At 33.7% G+C, this 17,085-nt stretch overlaps 2 protein-coding genes across 2 annotated transcripts in view; both read left to right on the top strand.

Moving 5' to 3' along the window:
- The window catches only part of LOC111377180 (B3 domain-containing transcription repressor VAL1-like), a 10,866-nt gene extending 3,329 nt beyond the window's left edge, over nt 1-7,537 (top strand). The window contains exons 2-13 of the mRNA XM_023000234.1: nt 1,295-1,376; nt 1,462-1,578; nt 1,774-2,360; nt 2,493-2,589; nt 2,714-2,888; nt 3,407-3,483; nt 3,588-3,668; nt 3,765-3,983; nt 4,158-4,207; nt 4,468-4,581; nt 4,915-4,994; nt 6,674-7,537. Coding sequence (XP_022856002.1) covers nt 1,507-1,578; nt 1,774-2,360; nt 2,493-2,589; nt 2,714-2,888; nt 3,407-3,483; nt 3,588-3,668; nt 3,765-3,983; nt 4,158-4,207; nt 4,468-4,581; nt 4,915-4,994; nt 6,674-7,338 — 2,217 coding nt within the window. The 5' untranslated portion in view covers nt 1,295-1,376; nt 1,462-1,506 and the 3' untranslated portion in view covers nt 7,339-7,537. The remainder of the gene's footprint in view (nt 1-1,294; nt 1,377-1,461; nt 1,579-1,773; nt 2,361-2,492; nt 2,590-2,713; nt 2,889-3,406; nt 3,484-3,587; nt 3,669-3,764; nt 3,984-4,157; nt 4,208-4,467; nt 4,582-4,914; nt 4,995-6,673) is intronic.
- Nucleotides 7,538-9,631: 2,094 nt separating this feature from the next.
- Nucleotides 9,632-13,142, top strand: LOC111377188. Its single transcript, XM_023000252.1, has 3 exons — nt 9,632-10,238; nt 10,353-10,456; nt 12,772-13,142. The coding sequence occupies exons 1-3, from the start codon at nt 9,666-9,668 to the stop codon at nt 13,043-13,045; spliced, it is 951 nt and encodes a 316-aa protein (XP_022856020.1). The 5' UTR covers nt 9,632-9,665; the 3' UTR covers nt 13,046-13,142.
- Nucleotides 13,143-17,085: the final 3,943 nt, after the last annotated feature.

The following is a 17,085-nucleotide window of genomic DNA, read 5'->3' as shown; positions in this document are numbered from 1 at the left end:
AAAAAAAAAAAAAATACTCTGGAGAGTTTTGCCATTGTTCCTGATCGTCTACCCATAAGTTTTCATCTCTTTCACTGGCTCAATTTGTCATGGCTTACCCACATATTTTGTCCTAGGGAAAAAAAATTCAGTTTTGGTAACAAGATGGGATGATCCTATATTCTCACAGGATCCTCCTTTTATATACTTCTATCTAGAAATCAAGAATATTCCCAACCAATCCAACCCCCCCCCCCCCCCCCCCCCCCCGTTTTCTTGATTTTTCAAGTGTTGAGCTCGAATTGGTTAAATTCAAAGCTAACGTACCACACAAGTCTATGGCGAATGATAGAATTAATTCTCCATAGTGAGGAAAAATATTAACTTTGAAGGAGCATTATGGAATCTAATTATTCTATGTTAAATAGAACTGGGATGGTATTCATTAGCATATCTTAGTCACAATAGGGACAAGAATGATTGTGACTTCATAACTTAAGATTGCATTTTCTCATAACTGTAATTTTACATGTGTAGGTTCGATAGATCTTTAAGAAAAATATATATTTGGGTTGATTATCAAAAGGGACTTAAAGATTGTAATGCATAAAATTGAAGTAGAATGAAGTGTCTAGCATATTTATGTGACGAGAAGATACTTATCTAGTGAAAAGGTTAATATTTATAGAATTATTAAGCCAATTATGCTTATGGTATTAAGTCTTGGGCCTTCAAAATTTCATAAACAATGTAGAAGAAATGAAATGTGAACATGTATTCATGGTCATACTAATTAAATAAAATAAGAAATCATGATATGCACTAAAAGTAGAGGTAGTACTAATAGAAGATAAATTAGGAGAAGCAAGACCAAGGCCCTGTTTAACAACTATTATTCCAACATTCTATAATTTACATACTTATTTTTAACTACACATTTACACAATAAAATATTTTGCATGTAAATTCAAAATTTTTCCTTATTTTTTAACCACACATTCTCCAAAAAAAATCCCCTATCAAAACTCCATTTTCTCAAAATAATAGCGATCAAATAGGGGCTAAGTTGTAATGAGCTGTATGTGAAGGAGTGAGATCAGAAATCAATTTATTATGTCTTTTTAGCTTTATCCCTTGGGAAGACATAATTTGGTGTTTTACAATTATCTGAAGTAATAGAAATATAACAAAGACGACCTCAAAGAAAAGGAATTGAAGTTTCTTTTCTTAGCTCGATATTTTGTCTTATGCAAAATAATCTAGAACATCATTTTTCCTGATGTTTCTCTTGTTACTTACTTGATGTCGGTTTCAGATCTGCTTATGAGAATTCAGATTTTTGCGAATCATTCCACCAAGAGGAATCTGGTTGGAGGGAATGCAGAGTATGTAGGAAGGTAATAATAGTTAGACGTGTACATCTATTGTTATATTGTTGTTTTTTTCTTTTGCATTTTCTAACCTTTTGAAATCTGTTGACAGCGCATCCACTGTGGATGCATTGCTTCAAGATTTTTACATGAATATATGGATTTTGGAGGTATAGGGTGCAGAGACTGCACAAAGCAGATGGAAATTAATTTAATGCAATCAACACAGGTATTTTGGTTATCTGAGATTGCCAAATGGTCTGTATTGTGATGAGAATCTTGAACAGCTTATGTTTTGACTATTTTGCAAATTACTGGCTCGTTATGTATGTTAGCTTGGAGGTTATATATTATATTAAGCAAGTAGGTATTCTTTACTTCTAGCACATTTGGTTCTTAAAACTTTCCAAATTTTTTCCTGTAGATCCCTCTTGATGCCATTCCAAATGGCACCTTTGTCACAAATGGTATTGGATATGATCATCCTACGGCTGTTGAGAATAGAATTAATGATGAAAAATTTAGTATGGAGAGGCTACTGCAGTTGACGAAGACCATAGGGGCCAATGAGCCCGAACGACCCTTTCAGTCTCAGAAACGAGAGAGCGTGGAAAGGAACAGACACTTTTTGAATCGCAACAAACGATCACCTGAGTCCTCTTCCTTCATCAAAACAGACAACAGCAGGCCGAAGCAAGGGCTTAAGGATGCTCATGAATCTCTTGCACAACCACATCCAAACATCCCTTTGAGTTCACCTATAGGTAGTAACAACTTTGTTTTGCCTTTTCCTGCTGGAATCACCGAAGGAAGCGAACAGAGCAAAGGCTCGTCTGAGCAGGGGCAGAGGTCACGAAATATTTTGCCAAAACCCCCTGTATCAGGTTCTGAACAAAACAAAGGAACTGCACGCGTAGCAAGGCCTCCTGCCGAAGGACGGGGCCGGAGTCAGTTGCTTCCTCGATACTGGCCGAGGATTACAGAGCAAGAGTTGCAGCAATTGTCTGGAGAGTATCCATACTAATTTCTTCTCCATTATCGCCATGCTCTTCTTTGGTTACATTATAAATGTTATCAATTTGATATTGACTAGTAGATTTTGTTATTTTATAACTCCTATTTGCCTTAACTGTGATATTCTAGTTTGAAATCTACTATCATACCATTGTTTGAAAAGGTTCTGAGCGCTAGTGACGCTGGAAGAATTGGTCGTTTGGTTCTGCCCAAAGCATGTGCTGAAGTGAGTTTTTCATTTTTGCTTCAAAAATGTCCTTTCCAAGCATGTCGTTTTAAACTTGGCAAGATACCCACTTTTTATTTTTGCTTCTCTCTTATTTTATGTTTTAAGCTAACATGTTTTGCAGGCGTACTTTCCTCCTATTAATCAGTCAGAAGGTATACCAATTAGGATTCAGGACATAAAGGGGAACGAGTGGACATTTCAATTCCGATTTTGGCCCAATAATAACAGCCGAATGTATGTTTTGGAGGGAGTAACCCCTTGCATCCAAAGTTTGCAAGTACAAGCTGGTGACACAGGTATCCTGTATTAACTCAGGACATTTTGGAGATGTAATGAACTGTGGCTTTTATAATCCCGAACCTGAAACTACTGCTTGTTTTCTTCTTTGTTTGGTTTTTGTGGTTTCATAACTGCTGCTTATGGTGATTTTCCTCACTACAAACCCACAGACTTTATTATAAGATTTTCTCTCTTCTGATTGAGGTCAATGATAATTTTTTTATCTGTAGCAAACCTTCCTTGTACTATAACATTTCTCCCCTTTTTTCCTTGACTTCTGGGTCACAAGTAGTGGTTGTTTGAGACAGAATTACATCATATTCATATTTTGATATAAACAATTATTTTTCTTTTCTCGTTGTACTGTCCTGGATATGTATGGTTGGAATATTTTAATTTTGAGCATTTGGGTTGATCCTTATATGTGCTTGTAAGTATTCTAGATAATCTGCTAAGTCTCTCATTTTGTATGTTTTGTAGCCATTTGATCGAAACTAATGCCCTTCTTAACATGCATATATTTGTTTTTTGGTAGTCACATTTAGCCGGAGAGATCCTGGGGGTCAGCTTGTCATAGGTTCTCGGAAAGCTACCACCACTTCTGATATGCAGGTAGTTATCTCGGTCATTAGTTTGTTAGTTGTTTCCGTTTTTTCATTTTCCATTTTCTTAGTTGTGTTAAATAACTTTTGCATATTTCAAATGCTAACAAGTAGGATTCCCAAACGCCAGCCATTCCCCATGGTGGTTCTCCCAGGGAAATGTCAGTTTCTGGTCATGCCGATAACCTGCTTCCAGTAAGTTGCTCCCTTGCTACCATTTGGGTTTTAGTGCTTTTAGCTTTTTAACATTTAATGCTAATTGAGATGCCTTGATTTTCCAAAACTTGTTAGAATGGAGGCAGAACAAGTGATTATTCTATGAAGCATCCTACTCCGATTTTAGAGAAGAAGAAGATGAGAAACATAAAAAATAAGAGGCTTCTCATGCATAGTGATGATGCTATGGAGCTTAAAGTCACCTGGGAAGAAGCACAGGGATTGTTCCGTCCATCCCCATCTTCCGAACCTACCATTGTCATGATTGAGGATCATGCATTTGAAGAATTTGAGGTAAATAAAGTTTCATTTATAATTCTTTTCTTTTCTTCTTTGATATCTGGTTGTTGTTTATATTTCTTTAAAATCTGTTTAACGCTATTCTTTGGGTATGCAGAGATCTTAATATCGAACTCTTAAGACAATTTTTAAGGTGCTTTAAGTGTTTACTCTATTCTTGTTATTTAGGAACCACCAATTTTCGGAAAGAGGACATTTTTTACATCTCGGATTTCCGGGTAAGGATCAATGTGATCTGATTGATGAAGTAACTAATTGTCCATTTTTTATTTTCTATTCCATATATGCATGTGATGTGAAAAGATGAAGAGAAGACATGCAATTGCCTCTTAAGTTTTCTTTGATGTCAAAAATGAGGTTTGTGTTGGACAATGAACTAGTTCAAATGTTGTTTTATGATGGTACAATGCACCATATAACCAACTATATGATAGATTGTAATATGGCATATAGATCTGAAAGCATTCACTCTTTTCAGGGAGCAGGAACAATTGGCTCAATGTGACAGATGCACAAAATGGCGAAGATTACCTTTGCATGCTCTTCTTTCTGCAAAGTGGACATGTTCGGAGAATACATGGGACTCAAACAGGTCCACTTAAAAATTTATTCTTGGCGTAAACATTTTATTAAATGAAGATTTTATTACATAATGCTAAGTTTTTAATGAAATAGCTGCAAATTTTTTCTAGCAATATAACTGGTGAAGCGTCAAAATAATTGAGCTAGAAATATAGGTCAATTGTCCACTACCTTATGCACAACTTGTCCACTACCTTATGCACAACTTGTTCAAAGAAAGAAACTCACGATAAATTAAACGTGTAAACTTATCTACACCCTGACCACCTCACTCAGTTCCTGTCCAAAGGAAAATAGAAAAAGAGCCGAAGTTAACTTATGCTAGTATAACATTTGCTTTCAGGAGTTCGTGTGCTGCTCCAGCGGATATAAATCCAAGGGATCTGGATGCTTTCTTTACAGTTAACAAGGGTTTGAGCCAGGGTACTGATTCCTTTATTCAAACTTCTCCTCTCTCACACGTACACACATTGCACATGCATGAACACACACATTAAGAATAACGCATGGACACTAAGTGCATGTTTGTTACGTAATACTAGGTAGGAATGTACAATATAGTTAGCAAAATTTTTGCCTTTTTTCTTAGTATGATCGAGTGCTAACCAATTCTTCCTACCAAACAAAGGGATTAACTTAGCTTTTCCAGAATGTTTGTTGGGTTTGAAGATGATGAGAGATCAGATGTTTTGAATCCTTGTCATCGTGAATGTGCATGCAATAATGTCCTGCTAAATGAAATGTTTTTGTTTAAGGAGAAAGTTGTTTAACATACCCAATTACTTGCCTAAGATACAATGAGGGAGCTAGCACAAAACTGTTATCGTTTTATTTTATTTTTGGATTGTATGGATCTTGATGATACTATACAACTGTTCCCTTGGTTGCGGATTGACCTAATTAGGTATTTTGGTTTCAGGGTTATATTGAGTATTCCATATGTGTACAAGATCACTGTTATTTCTACGTGTATAAATGATCTTTTTAGGGGCATGTTTTTCTACACAGATCGAGAGGTGTGAGATCATTATTGTAATCTTCTTCATAGTGAAAACTTACAGCTTCAAGGAGGTTGCTCTTAAATTAAGCATGAATTATTGTAAATCTGTATGTCAGCTTGTGTGTGCTTCACTCTCCCCTTTTTTTTCTTTCTTTCTTTCTTTTTATTTTTTTGGCTTAATACTGCTATTGTAATTGAGATTATGGCTTAATGTGTTTTTGTAACGACCCAGCCTTTATGCTCAAGCCGTTAACTTACATACTGCCTGCTTTGGGAGAACTTGAGCCTATTTTACCCTCATAGATTTCTATCGCGTTCACAAGATTCGAACCCAGGATCTTTGTTCATGTCATGCTTCCTACACTTCACATGAATTTATCATAATCTTGTATGGGTTGGTAGATAGTTTAGGAACTCTAGCTCATTCAATATGACGAAGCGACTACTGGTCAATTAGTATAAGATGCTTGAATTTGTGTTATTCAAGTCACATTGGCCTTGTATTCCACATCGTCCTCTGTTTTTAAGTATGTGGAATAGGCTGCTGCAACCTAATCACACATGCTGTGCGTGGAACCTTTACTCATTTCTGGATCTGTTCAAATGTATAAGACGACCTACTTCTTTCTTGGGTATTTCCACTGTAGGTTAGTACATATTTTCTTATAGAATCTTCTATTATATTCTTATCCCATTAGTGCATGCTTGGTACACAATTCTAGATTGACTAGATTATTTTGTGAAAAAAAGTTTAGCTTTTCTTCCTTGATGCTATCCAGTGTCAGTCAATGTTGGCTACCAAACACGCTGTATTAGTTTATTATGGATTGAGTAGGAGTTCTTTATCTATTTGATCAAGGAATGGATGTAAATATTACATTTATTATAGACGTGGGTTAGAACATGTGAACGACTGTAGATAATTTAATGGCTTCCATGTTAATGCTACAATGAGAACCCGATGTATTCACAACTTGCTTCTGTTTTATTATGCCTTCTCTGGTCCCTTCAATCACTTTCAGATTTTGATCTACTTTTCCAACCAATCAATATTCATAAAATTTTTCGCGTTTTCAAGATTCTAAGAGGTGAAGAATTGCAGATAACAAAGCATCCAAAGAAGGTGAGCCTTCTGGCTTAGATGCCTTGGCAACTGCTGCCGTTTTGGGAGACAACATCGATGAGTTGGGAGAATCTTCGGTTGGAATCACTACAAGACATCCTCGGCATCGCCCGGGCTGCTCATGCATTGTCTGCATTCAACCTCCAAGTGGGAAAGGTAAGCATCAGCCCACATGCAAATGCAATGTTTGCTTGACGGTTAGACGTCGCTTCAAGACACTCATGATGCGTAAGAAAAAGAAACAATCAGAACGGGAAGCCGAGCTTCTTGCCCAAGCAAAGGATAAGGGTCCCGCAAATGTTGGACTGGAAAACGAAGAAATTGCTGGACATGCATTACTGCATATGATTCAGACAGAAAATGCAGCTGGTCCGAGTGGAAATCAATTGGAGTTGGCCGAGGCCAACAAGGGACAACTTGACTTGAATTCTGATCCTCATCATGAGGATGACATGCTCGAAGAGGCTGCTGGTATGAGCTTGACGACGCTGATGAATGCTGCTAGCCTTCCGTTGGATATGTATATTGGGCCAAATGGAGTTGGGCCCGGTTTGCTTCCGCAATCTGCTGATGAGAGCGATGGATATGGTGAAGTGGACAATGCATGTAAAAATGAAGCGCAGAATAAGGGTGAAGACGGGTAATTTGAGAGACCCTTCTGGAGTTGTATAATTTTTCGGTACTATTTTACCTGATAGACTACAGTTTTATGTCATTTAAGTTATAGATGCATCCTTTTGTAAAATCAGTTATCTTTTTGCCTGTTATGATACAGTCCTATAGCTTGTACTATGGACCTTCAAAGTGGAAACAATGGATTGGAGTTGGTTATGTTCTTCCACCTATATTTATCTGCAGTTCTATCTATATTGATCCCCAGTATAGAGATAAGAGAATGTATATATTCTACTGTTGCTTCAAAGAGTCTCCTAGAATCGTCGAGCCTGATTTATCTGGAGACGTGAAGCGATAGGAGGACAAAATTTAGAGCATGTTCGGGGTGGTTTACATAAATATTTTAATTTATTTTTAAACCTTTTCCATGATATAGTATGTTTTTGCAATATATAGATTATTATTATTATTAGTTAGAGGTAAACTTCGTAGAAAAATTGTCCTTTCTTTGTTTTTATTTATAACTGGTTCAAGTTGTGACTACAATTTTCTTTTTAGCATATGGAGGTTATTTGTAGCACGTTTGAGACTTTTTTTTTTCCCTAAACACGTTACTGTGATTTTTCCTAATAACGTTGTGTTTCATGAGAAAATGGCATCTATAATTAACAAATCCATGATCGAGAAAGCCAAGCAAAAATCGAACATGGAAAGACACCGAGAAGTAAAAACAAAACAATTAGATTAAACAGATGTTTCTAAGATTATAACAAGAGGTTTGTTTCAACTTCACAATGCCACGATAAGAACAATAAGAATTCTCATAGCTATACATTTCTGCTAGAGATAACTAAACTGGATTTAATTAGGTGACTTCGACATCTTGTTTGCATGTATAGATTTGATGGGATTTTCCCCTCCAAGGTAGACAAAAAGATTCACGACAAGTGCTAATGTCCCGGCCGTCTTTGTCGTTTTTATAGGGCTCATATCTTAGGGAAATTCAGCGTGACAAATTTCTAATAATAAATTGCTTTCTACATTGTAGTGTAACATTTTATTTTATTTTATTTTTAAATAGAGCATTCCATGTTATATATTATGCTAAAAACTAGTCAAGTAATACTTAAAACTTCCAAAAAAAAAAAAAGAAAGAAAGAAAGAAACCAAATTTTTTTGCAAGTAGATACACTCTACATATAAAATCACCAACTTAAGCACTAATAATTTGGTTACTACGTTGTCTTTTCAGAATTATCACTTCAATAAAAAATATTGCTGTGATAAAGTATGTGCCTGGTCAAAAAAATAGTGAAATCACGTCTTTTCTTCTATTTTCAGACCTTGCTACCAAGAGAGGTTTCACTCAAAATATCTTATATATGTAAGTGGGAACGGGGGAATGATCATAATTGAAGGGAGTATGTACAATCCGAACACTCAAGTTTTATGATGGTGGTATAAGAAATAATGAATTTCATGGAATTTGCACTATTTTATTCATGATTTTTCGAATTATATTCAGTGCATATTCATCACAAGACATTGGTCTCTATGCACATAGTTGTGGGTATGAGTTCAAATCAACTAACTTCTTCCTATAATATACACGCTAATTGGGTAGGGTCAACTCATATGGGCACCCACACATGTAAATCCTTGTATTTTTCTTTTTGTTCTAATTCTTTATTTCTTTATTTTCATAATATTTCATAAAGAATCTTGTGAATCTAAAATTTCTTCCATGATGACTACAAACTTAACCATTATGAATAAGTTATAAAAATCGTAATTTCTAAGAAAGCTTTTTTGAAGTGTTCTTACCCTTGATTTGTATCTTACATTATATATATATATATAAGTGACATCACACATAAATAATAAGCAATAGTCAAACATGTGTGAGCGTAATTAAAGGGTTTTTTGACAAAATATTTAAAAAAAGTTTTAGCAAATTTTGATAAAAATTGATAAAATTAGTGATTGAAAAGTTGATAAATGTTAAAGGTCCTATTAAATTTATGATTAAAATTGATGTTTGACCTGTTAAAAAGTCGATAAAAATTTTAACAAATAAACACTAACTAGTCCTTAAGAGTTGGCAAACTAATGAAAACTTTCCAGTACCAACCAATCTAAAGATTGGGCCTGCAAAGAAAGGAAGTTAAGGTATTAATTTAACCAAGCCTAAGTTTCACAATTTCATAACGCGTAAAAACCGGCCTAACATGCATTTGTCTCTTTGCTATATTTCCACCTCCTCCATTACATAATCCATCCCAATTGACTCCTAATTTCCACTACTCCTCCATAGCCCAACTCCCTGAATTTTGTTCTGGATTTTCAGTAAAGAAAAATGGGAGACAGATCAACACTAGCAAAGGCAAAAAAAGAACTTGAAGAATTGTATTTAGGAGTCCCTGATGACTCTGTGAATCTAACTTTTCAAGATCTTGCTGAAGTTCGGCAACTCCATTCAGAAAAGAAAAGTTCCCACCCAATGGATTCCACTTCCGAGTCCCGTAATATCCCGAAAACTAATGCTATACCAGCAAATTCACCTTCTTTAACCAAAATTCCTAGCCTGGATTTCAACAGAGCCCTCGAAGCTTCATCCATGCAACAAAATCATCATCGTTCAGCCCACCATGTCGTTGTCCGTGATGATCGCGTCCATGCGCCCAGCCACGGCCATCATCGTCCAGACGAGGGCCGAGGTCGTGACTTATATTCTCATGGAGAAACTCCTCTTAGACATGCAGGAGAGAGAAGTGTGTTTTACGATGATGTGAGTCAAGTGAGTGGCTATAGTGTGTCTTCTCTGAACCCTTATCATGAAAGAGGTGGAAGAAGAAGACCTGGGATTCCTCACTCCAAAATCTGCACTGTTTGTTCAACTTATATCTATATTTTCCGACATCGTTGTCTGGTAATTATGCTACATTTTATTTTTAAAATACACCGTGAAATTCGTTTGTTTGTTAGTATAATGGATTTTAATTAAAATGAAATTATTCAAAATAATAAAAACATGTTTTTGTAGGTCTGTGGAAGAGTTTATTGCAGGCAATGTGTGAACATTGGCATGGGAGAGATGGCAGAAGGTAGAAAGTGCATAGAATGCTTAGGAAGAAGATTTAGCCAAAGGTATGAATTTTCTTTTTCTTTTTTTTTTTTTTGCTTTTTTTGGTACTGAAAAATACACCTTGTTATTCTTGGATTCAACGTAAAAATGAGAGGAAAACGAATCTATGTTAAAAAGGAATAAATTAATTATTTTATACGCATATTTGTTTTAAGTGAGTAGCAAATGAGACCTAAACTTAGACTATGTTTATTTTCTGAACAATGGTGGGTGTACTTAGTTCACAAAATTTGTATAGATATACACTTGACGATTTTTCATTTGTTCATGGCAAAATATATATATATATACACACACACACACACAATCAAAAGCTGTCAATGCAGTATCTGGAACACTTCTATAGTGTATTTTTTTGTACATATGGTTTTTTCCTCATTGTTTGGTATCATCTTCAACAATTACATATAAATATTTAAATTTTTAGTAATGATTAAATTTATTTTTATGTATTAATTTTATCTTCGAGGCAGCAAAATTGTTAATATCGTTGATTCAGGATGGTAGTATGCACCAATATAGTTATTTTCTTTCGACGTGTCTAAATTCAAAACGAGTAATCGAATTTTAAGATTGACCTTCTCAAGCCACTCATCATTTTGTATAGTTATTTTCTTTCGACGTGTCTAAATTCAAAACGAGTAATCGAATTTTAAGATTGACCTTCTCAAGCCACTCATCATTTTGTAGGGCAGGTTAAGGTTAATCTACATCGATTTAACATATAAGAGTTTGGATTTTTCCTCTTTAAAAAGTTGACATTTTAAAGTGAAATAATAAATTTTAATTAACACGAGTTTAATTTACAATAACTATACCCTTTACAGTTAAAACTACTATTTTAAACTAAATTCTCATAGGAAAAAAGGTATATAATGAATTTAAGATGCGAATAGTTAAGGATGGAATTCTTGTCCCTATTAATAAGTCGGTTAGTCCTAGAGTTATTTAGGTGTAAGATTGTAACGTTTGTCTTTGGTTTAATGGCCCAACATAGAATATTTTCATCGAAATCTCAGATTATTTTGGATAAGCTGCCAACTTTTTCTGTATATCTTAAGGCAGTGGCCGGCACATAGCTGAATGCTAAGCATGTTTTTTTATTATCCTTGTAGACTTATGTCAAATCAAGACTGAAAAATATATAAAAAGTAATGTTATAATAGTTGTTTGTTAAGTAACTTAGGGGGTGTTCTCTTTGTGTTTCAATTTTGTGTTTTGAGTTTTGAATTCATTTTGAGTTTTGTGTTTTGAGTGTTTGTTTTGAAATTATTGAAAATGCGTTCTTTTTGTTAGTTTCTCAAAACAAAAAAAAATGATTTTTTTTTTTAATTTTGAGAATCACCACAACACCACCTAAAAAAATTTTAAAATTTAAAAAAACCCCCACCCCCCCCTAAAAAAAAAAAAAAAAAAAAAAAAAAAAAGTTGTTTCCCGCGTTTTCAATTTTTTCAAGTTTTACACTGAAAACGCCCAAAACGACAAAAAAGTCGTTTTGTGTTTTCTTCACAAATTTTTTTTCGTTTTCGAAAATTCGTTTTCAAAAACGGGAAAGAGAATACGTTTTCACCGTTTTGAAAAATCGAAAACAGAAAACGACCCGAAAACAGTAAAGAGAACATGGCCTTAATCTTTGTTTGAACCCATTTTTTGGAAAGAATGAATTTTTGAATAATGTATTGATGAGAAATGTATGTTTAAAAAATAAAAAAAAGTTTTGAATTTGCGTGTAATATTATTTTATTGAAAAATGTGTGATTGAAATGATGTCAAAATACTGTTGAAAAATGTATTTTTCTAAAAGAATAAGGCTCAAATAAGGGTTTAATTTAGTCTCCATTTGTCATCTTTTAACAAATTAAATTATTTGTTAACGTAATATTTTCTACCACACATTCACACAATAAGATATTGTACACAAACCAATAAAAAAATTTTAAATTTTAACCACACATTCTTTGAAAAATACAATTCAAAACTCTTTAATTTCCTCCGTAAATGGAGACAAACAAGCTCTTAAAATATATATAATTTTTTCGAAAAATGATCATTTCAAAGTTACGAGGAAGGAATGACCTTTCTATGCTTACAAAAAGTCATTTCATAGAAATGCAACAGAAAACTCAAAGCAGGGATGAGTGATGTATATTTATTTTATTTTTACATTTTTTTATCATCACATGGGGCCCACATATGTGAGATTTTTGGTTAACTTATGTGATACAGTAATCTATACATGTAGAATTATTCAGGTAGGAATGCTGTGTTAATTGATATATCAACAGTTAATGTTAGTGTTGTCATATTTGAGTTTAGGTACATACAAAGGGCAGGAAATGTTGGGTGCTGTATGGGATATCCATCTAAGGTGAAACAACAAGAGCTCAAGTGGGCGGAGAAAGGGCCGAGAAGGAGCGGAGAAAATCGCTATGGTGCTGGGAGCCGTAGTGGGATGGTGTCCACATCGAGAAGTCCGATGACCCCAAGAACACCTACTAGAGCATATTCGCCTAGCACTCCCCCTTCATTTGTCATGGGCTCTCCTTATTCACCCTATTCGCCCACGACCCACCATGCCTTGCCTTTCTAGCTAATTGTCTACCAGTATTTGACAGTATGAAAAAAAAAAAAATTAAAATATTGTTTGCTACAGCTATATTTAATATTTCTTACCAAAGATATCTACATTACATTTTCTTTTGTTGCAGAAAAAAGGAAGAAAAATATTGTTTTCGTTATCATTTCGAATTATAATTGATGTTATATTTTTTTAATAATGTATTTTGTAAGTCATTATAGTGATTCTTTGTGTCTACAAATTGGAGAAATATCAATTTCCTCATCCTCATTTTTTACATTCTCATAGACAATCGAGAAGGAGATGATATTGCTTTATCTCAAGTTAGCGTTAACTCTACAATGTATTTGTAAACATATTATGAAAAATGGAAGAAGACTTGGCCCACAACCCACCAAACGTCTTACAAAAAAAATATATATATATATTCTAAAATTTACTACCTCCATCAATTTTTACTCTTTGAACATCCTATAAAGAGACAAGAAAAATCACGATGCTAGGCTTACAATTTTTCTTCTAAAAACGCTTGAGACACGTGCAATAAAAGAGAACTAATGTCTATATCCAGTGAATCATAGATACGTGCAAAGATCCAAAGAATTACTCCAATTTGATTTACCAAGGACTACCTTTCAAATTGCAACTCTAATCCAATTCAACTATAACACTATATAATTTAACAAGATAAATATACACAAGAGAGAAGACAATTGTCCTTCATCCAAATTATATATGTCCTATTCACAACCGAAGTCCTCTTAAGTTGAAATTTTTGAAGCAAAAATACTAACAAAAACTTGATCTTCGTCAATATTGAACCTCAATTGCATAGTTTTAAGTTGCTCTCAATTTAGTCGCTCTTATTGTAAAAATCAATTGTGCTTTCTTTTCCTCTTACTACAATATTGATCATCAATAGATCATCTAGGTCGACAAGCAAAGACAATAGATTACTTCGTATTTTCTCATATGCTTTTATTATGGTGTATTGCAACTTTGTAAGTTAGCGTGACCCATGATAGTCTAGACAGGAGGAGAAATACGGTACATTTTTTATTTTTTTTTACTATTTTACTCGATACTTTTTCTCTTTTTCAAATTGTTGCATTGAAAGTTATCTCAGCTAGAAGTCTATCTCAAGGCTAGCCTCTCAAGTCCTACTTGATTATCTCTTATTTCACAAAGAATAACATAAATGTAAAAATGATATATAGAGAGAGATAAAAATCAAGTTGATCTGAACCTACCTCTCATGCAGGACGATTGAAAGCCAACCCAATCTCATTGACCTTATAGTCCAATTCCCAGGCAATAAACTATGGATAAATCTTGATGTACATAAATATGTACATAGCCCACCTTTGGACGGCCCCACCCTATGTGAGGGTGTGAACACTCCTATCTATCCAAATTACATACGCCAAGCACAATCCACAAACTATTGGCTAAATTTAAGGGGAAGAATGCATTTTTAAATTGTGATTGATGAAAAATATATGGTTAAAAATTAAAGAAAAAGTTTAGATTTGCAAGTAATATTATTTTATTAAAAAATGTATGACTAAAAATGAGTTTGAAAAAAAGAATGTTTAGAAGAATGGGGCCTAAACAATGGCAAAATGTATGAATAAAAATAATTTTAAAAAAATCTCTCTCAAACACACTTAAGTTTTAAAATAAATAATTTTGTAAAAAATAAGCCGTTGTTTGCGCTCCATTTTACTGAGGTTTTGGAAAAAAATGTGTTTTGAAATAATAAATTTTTGAAAAATGTGTGGTTAAAAAATAAGTAATTAATTTTAGGTTTACTTGTAATATTATTTTATTGAAGAGTGTGCGGTTAAAAATAAGATATAAAAAATGTATTTTGGAACTGATGAGCCCAAACAAGGACTTAATGAATTACTTTTTTATTTAGCCTATGTTTGATGACCATTATTTTAAAAATAATATTTTGAATAAAGAATTTGTGGAGAATACGTGGTTAAAGATATGGAAAATTTTGAATTTACGTATGAAAAATTTTATTTTATGAACATGTGTGAAAAATAGTGAAAATTACATGCAAACTAGTGTTTAAAGATTATGAATCCTAAATCAGCTATGATATTTATTTGTTCACATGTTAGATATTAATATAATAATTAAATATCCCAACCCCTTTCAATTCCAAATTCTAAAAATCATTTCATTCTATTCTCATTCTTCATCTTCTATCTTCTCACTCTCTCCACCTAAACACACCCCTTTAATCCTGCGATGGCAACACACCCACTATAAGAGATCGTCGACACACACATGACAATGTTGAACTTATTATCAGATGACAATGTTGCGCTTATTGTGAGTGCCAACTCACAACGCTGCTCCATCCACCGTCAGAGATGGTGGTGCGTAAAGCGACAATATACCTACTGTCACATGTCAATTTTATGTTATAGGTGAATGAAAAGCAAAGAAGTATTTATAGCAGTGAAACCAACAGAATTTCTGTTGATCTAGACTAGTGATATGGATAGTGCAGAAGTAGCCATTATTTGTCAGAGTTAGAATGGCCAAAATTTTGACTGTTGGGTCATCCGAACGTTCGGTTGGCAATCCGAACTTCAGATGGACAGAGTGTCCATAAACATTCTTTTCGTGATAATTTTGATCAATGTAGATTTTTGAAGGACTTTCTCATTTAATTTTTTAAGGTAAGTGATTTTGTGAAAATTTGATCGTCGAGTTGAAATACTTATCTTTTGAAAATAGGTTTTATGCAATCATTTTTGTAACGTGAATTTTTCTCGTGCATGAAAATTCTTTTTGAGCTATTGTCGATTCAATGTTAAGAATTAAAGCATTTTGCCTTTACATACAAATTCAAAGCATTTACATCTAATGTCTCAATATTTAAAGTTTGACTTTTCCTTCAAAGCAATTTGACTTGAGTTATTAGGTCAAATCATTGATTTATGTTCACATAGGTCAACAATATTTTATAGGCCATAGGTCAATGTTATTAGGTCAACAATATTTTATAGGCCACGGGTCAATCTTATTAGGTCACAATCATTGATTTATGTTCACATGTCACGTGTATAGTTCACGGGTCACATGTTACTATTGAGGTTACAAGTCATCATTCACAAGTCTAATGTCATATTATATAGGTCACATATTAATGTAAGCGAGTCATATGTCATTTTGCATAGGTAACAGATCAATTTCTACAAGTTACAAATGTAAGAGAATTGGTCACAAATCATTAGATCAATATTACAAATAGCTTATCAATGTCCATAGGGTCATAGGTAACATGTTACAGGTCATATGTCAAAGTGCAAATTCAAGAGATCTCGTCACGTGCCATTGATTTCTCTGTCCTCGATTTTCTGGATTGAACACAAATTCAATTAAGTAGATTTTAGTGGTTACCAGCTTTGATGAGTACTCCGTAGATTTTACCAAGTGCTGGTTTTTCAATTCAATTTTAAAAAATAATTTTAAAATATACCAGCACCATTGAATCATGGTTGAAGAAGAAGACTATGCTTAGTTAATATTCTCCAATGATCGCTATGTTTTTCCCTCTATCTTTACTATTTGAATAACAAAGCTTATTTACCACTGAGAGACAATCAATTAGCTGTCGAAGAAGTCATCGATTGTGTGGATTTCGACAACGAGTAGATGTTGATTACTGTAAAAGGGGATGGCAGCGGCGATGCGCAATGGTGGATATAGGTGGGGGCAGGTGTTTGGTGGGATGGGTGTAGGTAGATTAATTTAGCCTTCGTTTGGTATTGATTTAAGTTAGATTTTAATCAAAATCAAAGTCAGAACAGTCGATAATAATCATATATACAACTTTTCAATCACACATTTAAAAAACTTTTATCAAAATTTACTAAATATCTAATTTTAATCCACACCGAACATGAGCTTATTTTGATAAAAATATCATTTAAAATTAAAACATAACTTTAATATTTTTAAATTTAGGCCCCCGTTTGTTTTCCATTTTTAAAACAATGAGAACGAAAAATATAGTCGTTGTCCCCATA

This window comes from Olea europaea, unplaced genomic scaffold, assembly GCF_002742605.1.
Source record: "Olea europaea var. sylvestris unplaced genomic scaffold, O_europaea_v1 scaffold1618, whole genome shotgun sequence".
NCBI classification, from domain to species: Eukaryota; Viridiplantae; Streptophyta; class Magnoliopsida; order Lamiales; family Oleaceae; genus Olea; species Olea europaea.
This window is presented reverse-complemented; position numbering and strand designations above follow the sequence as displayed.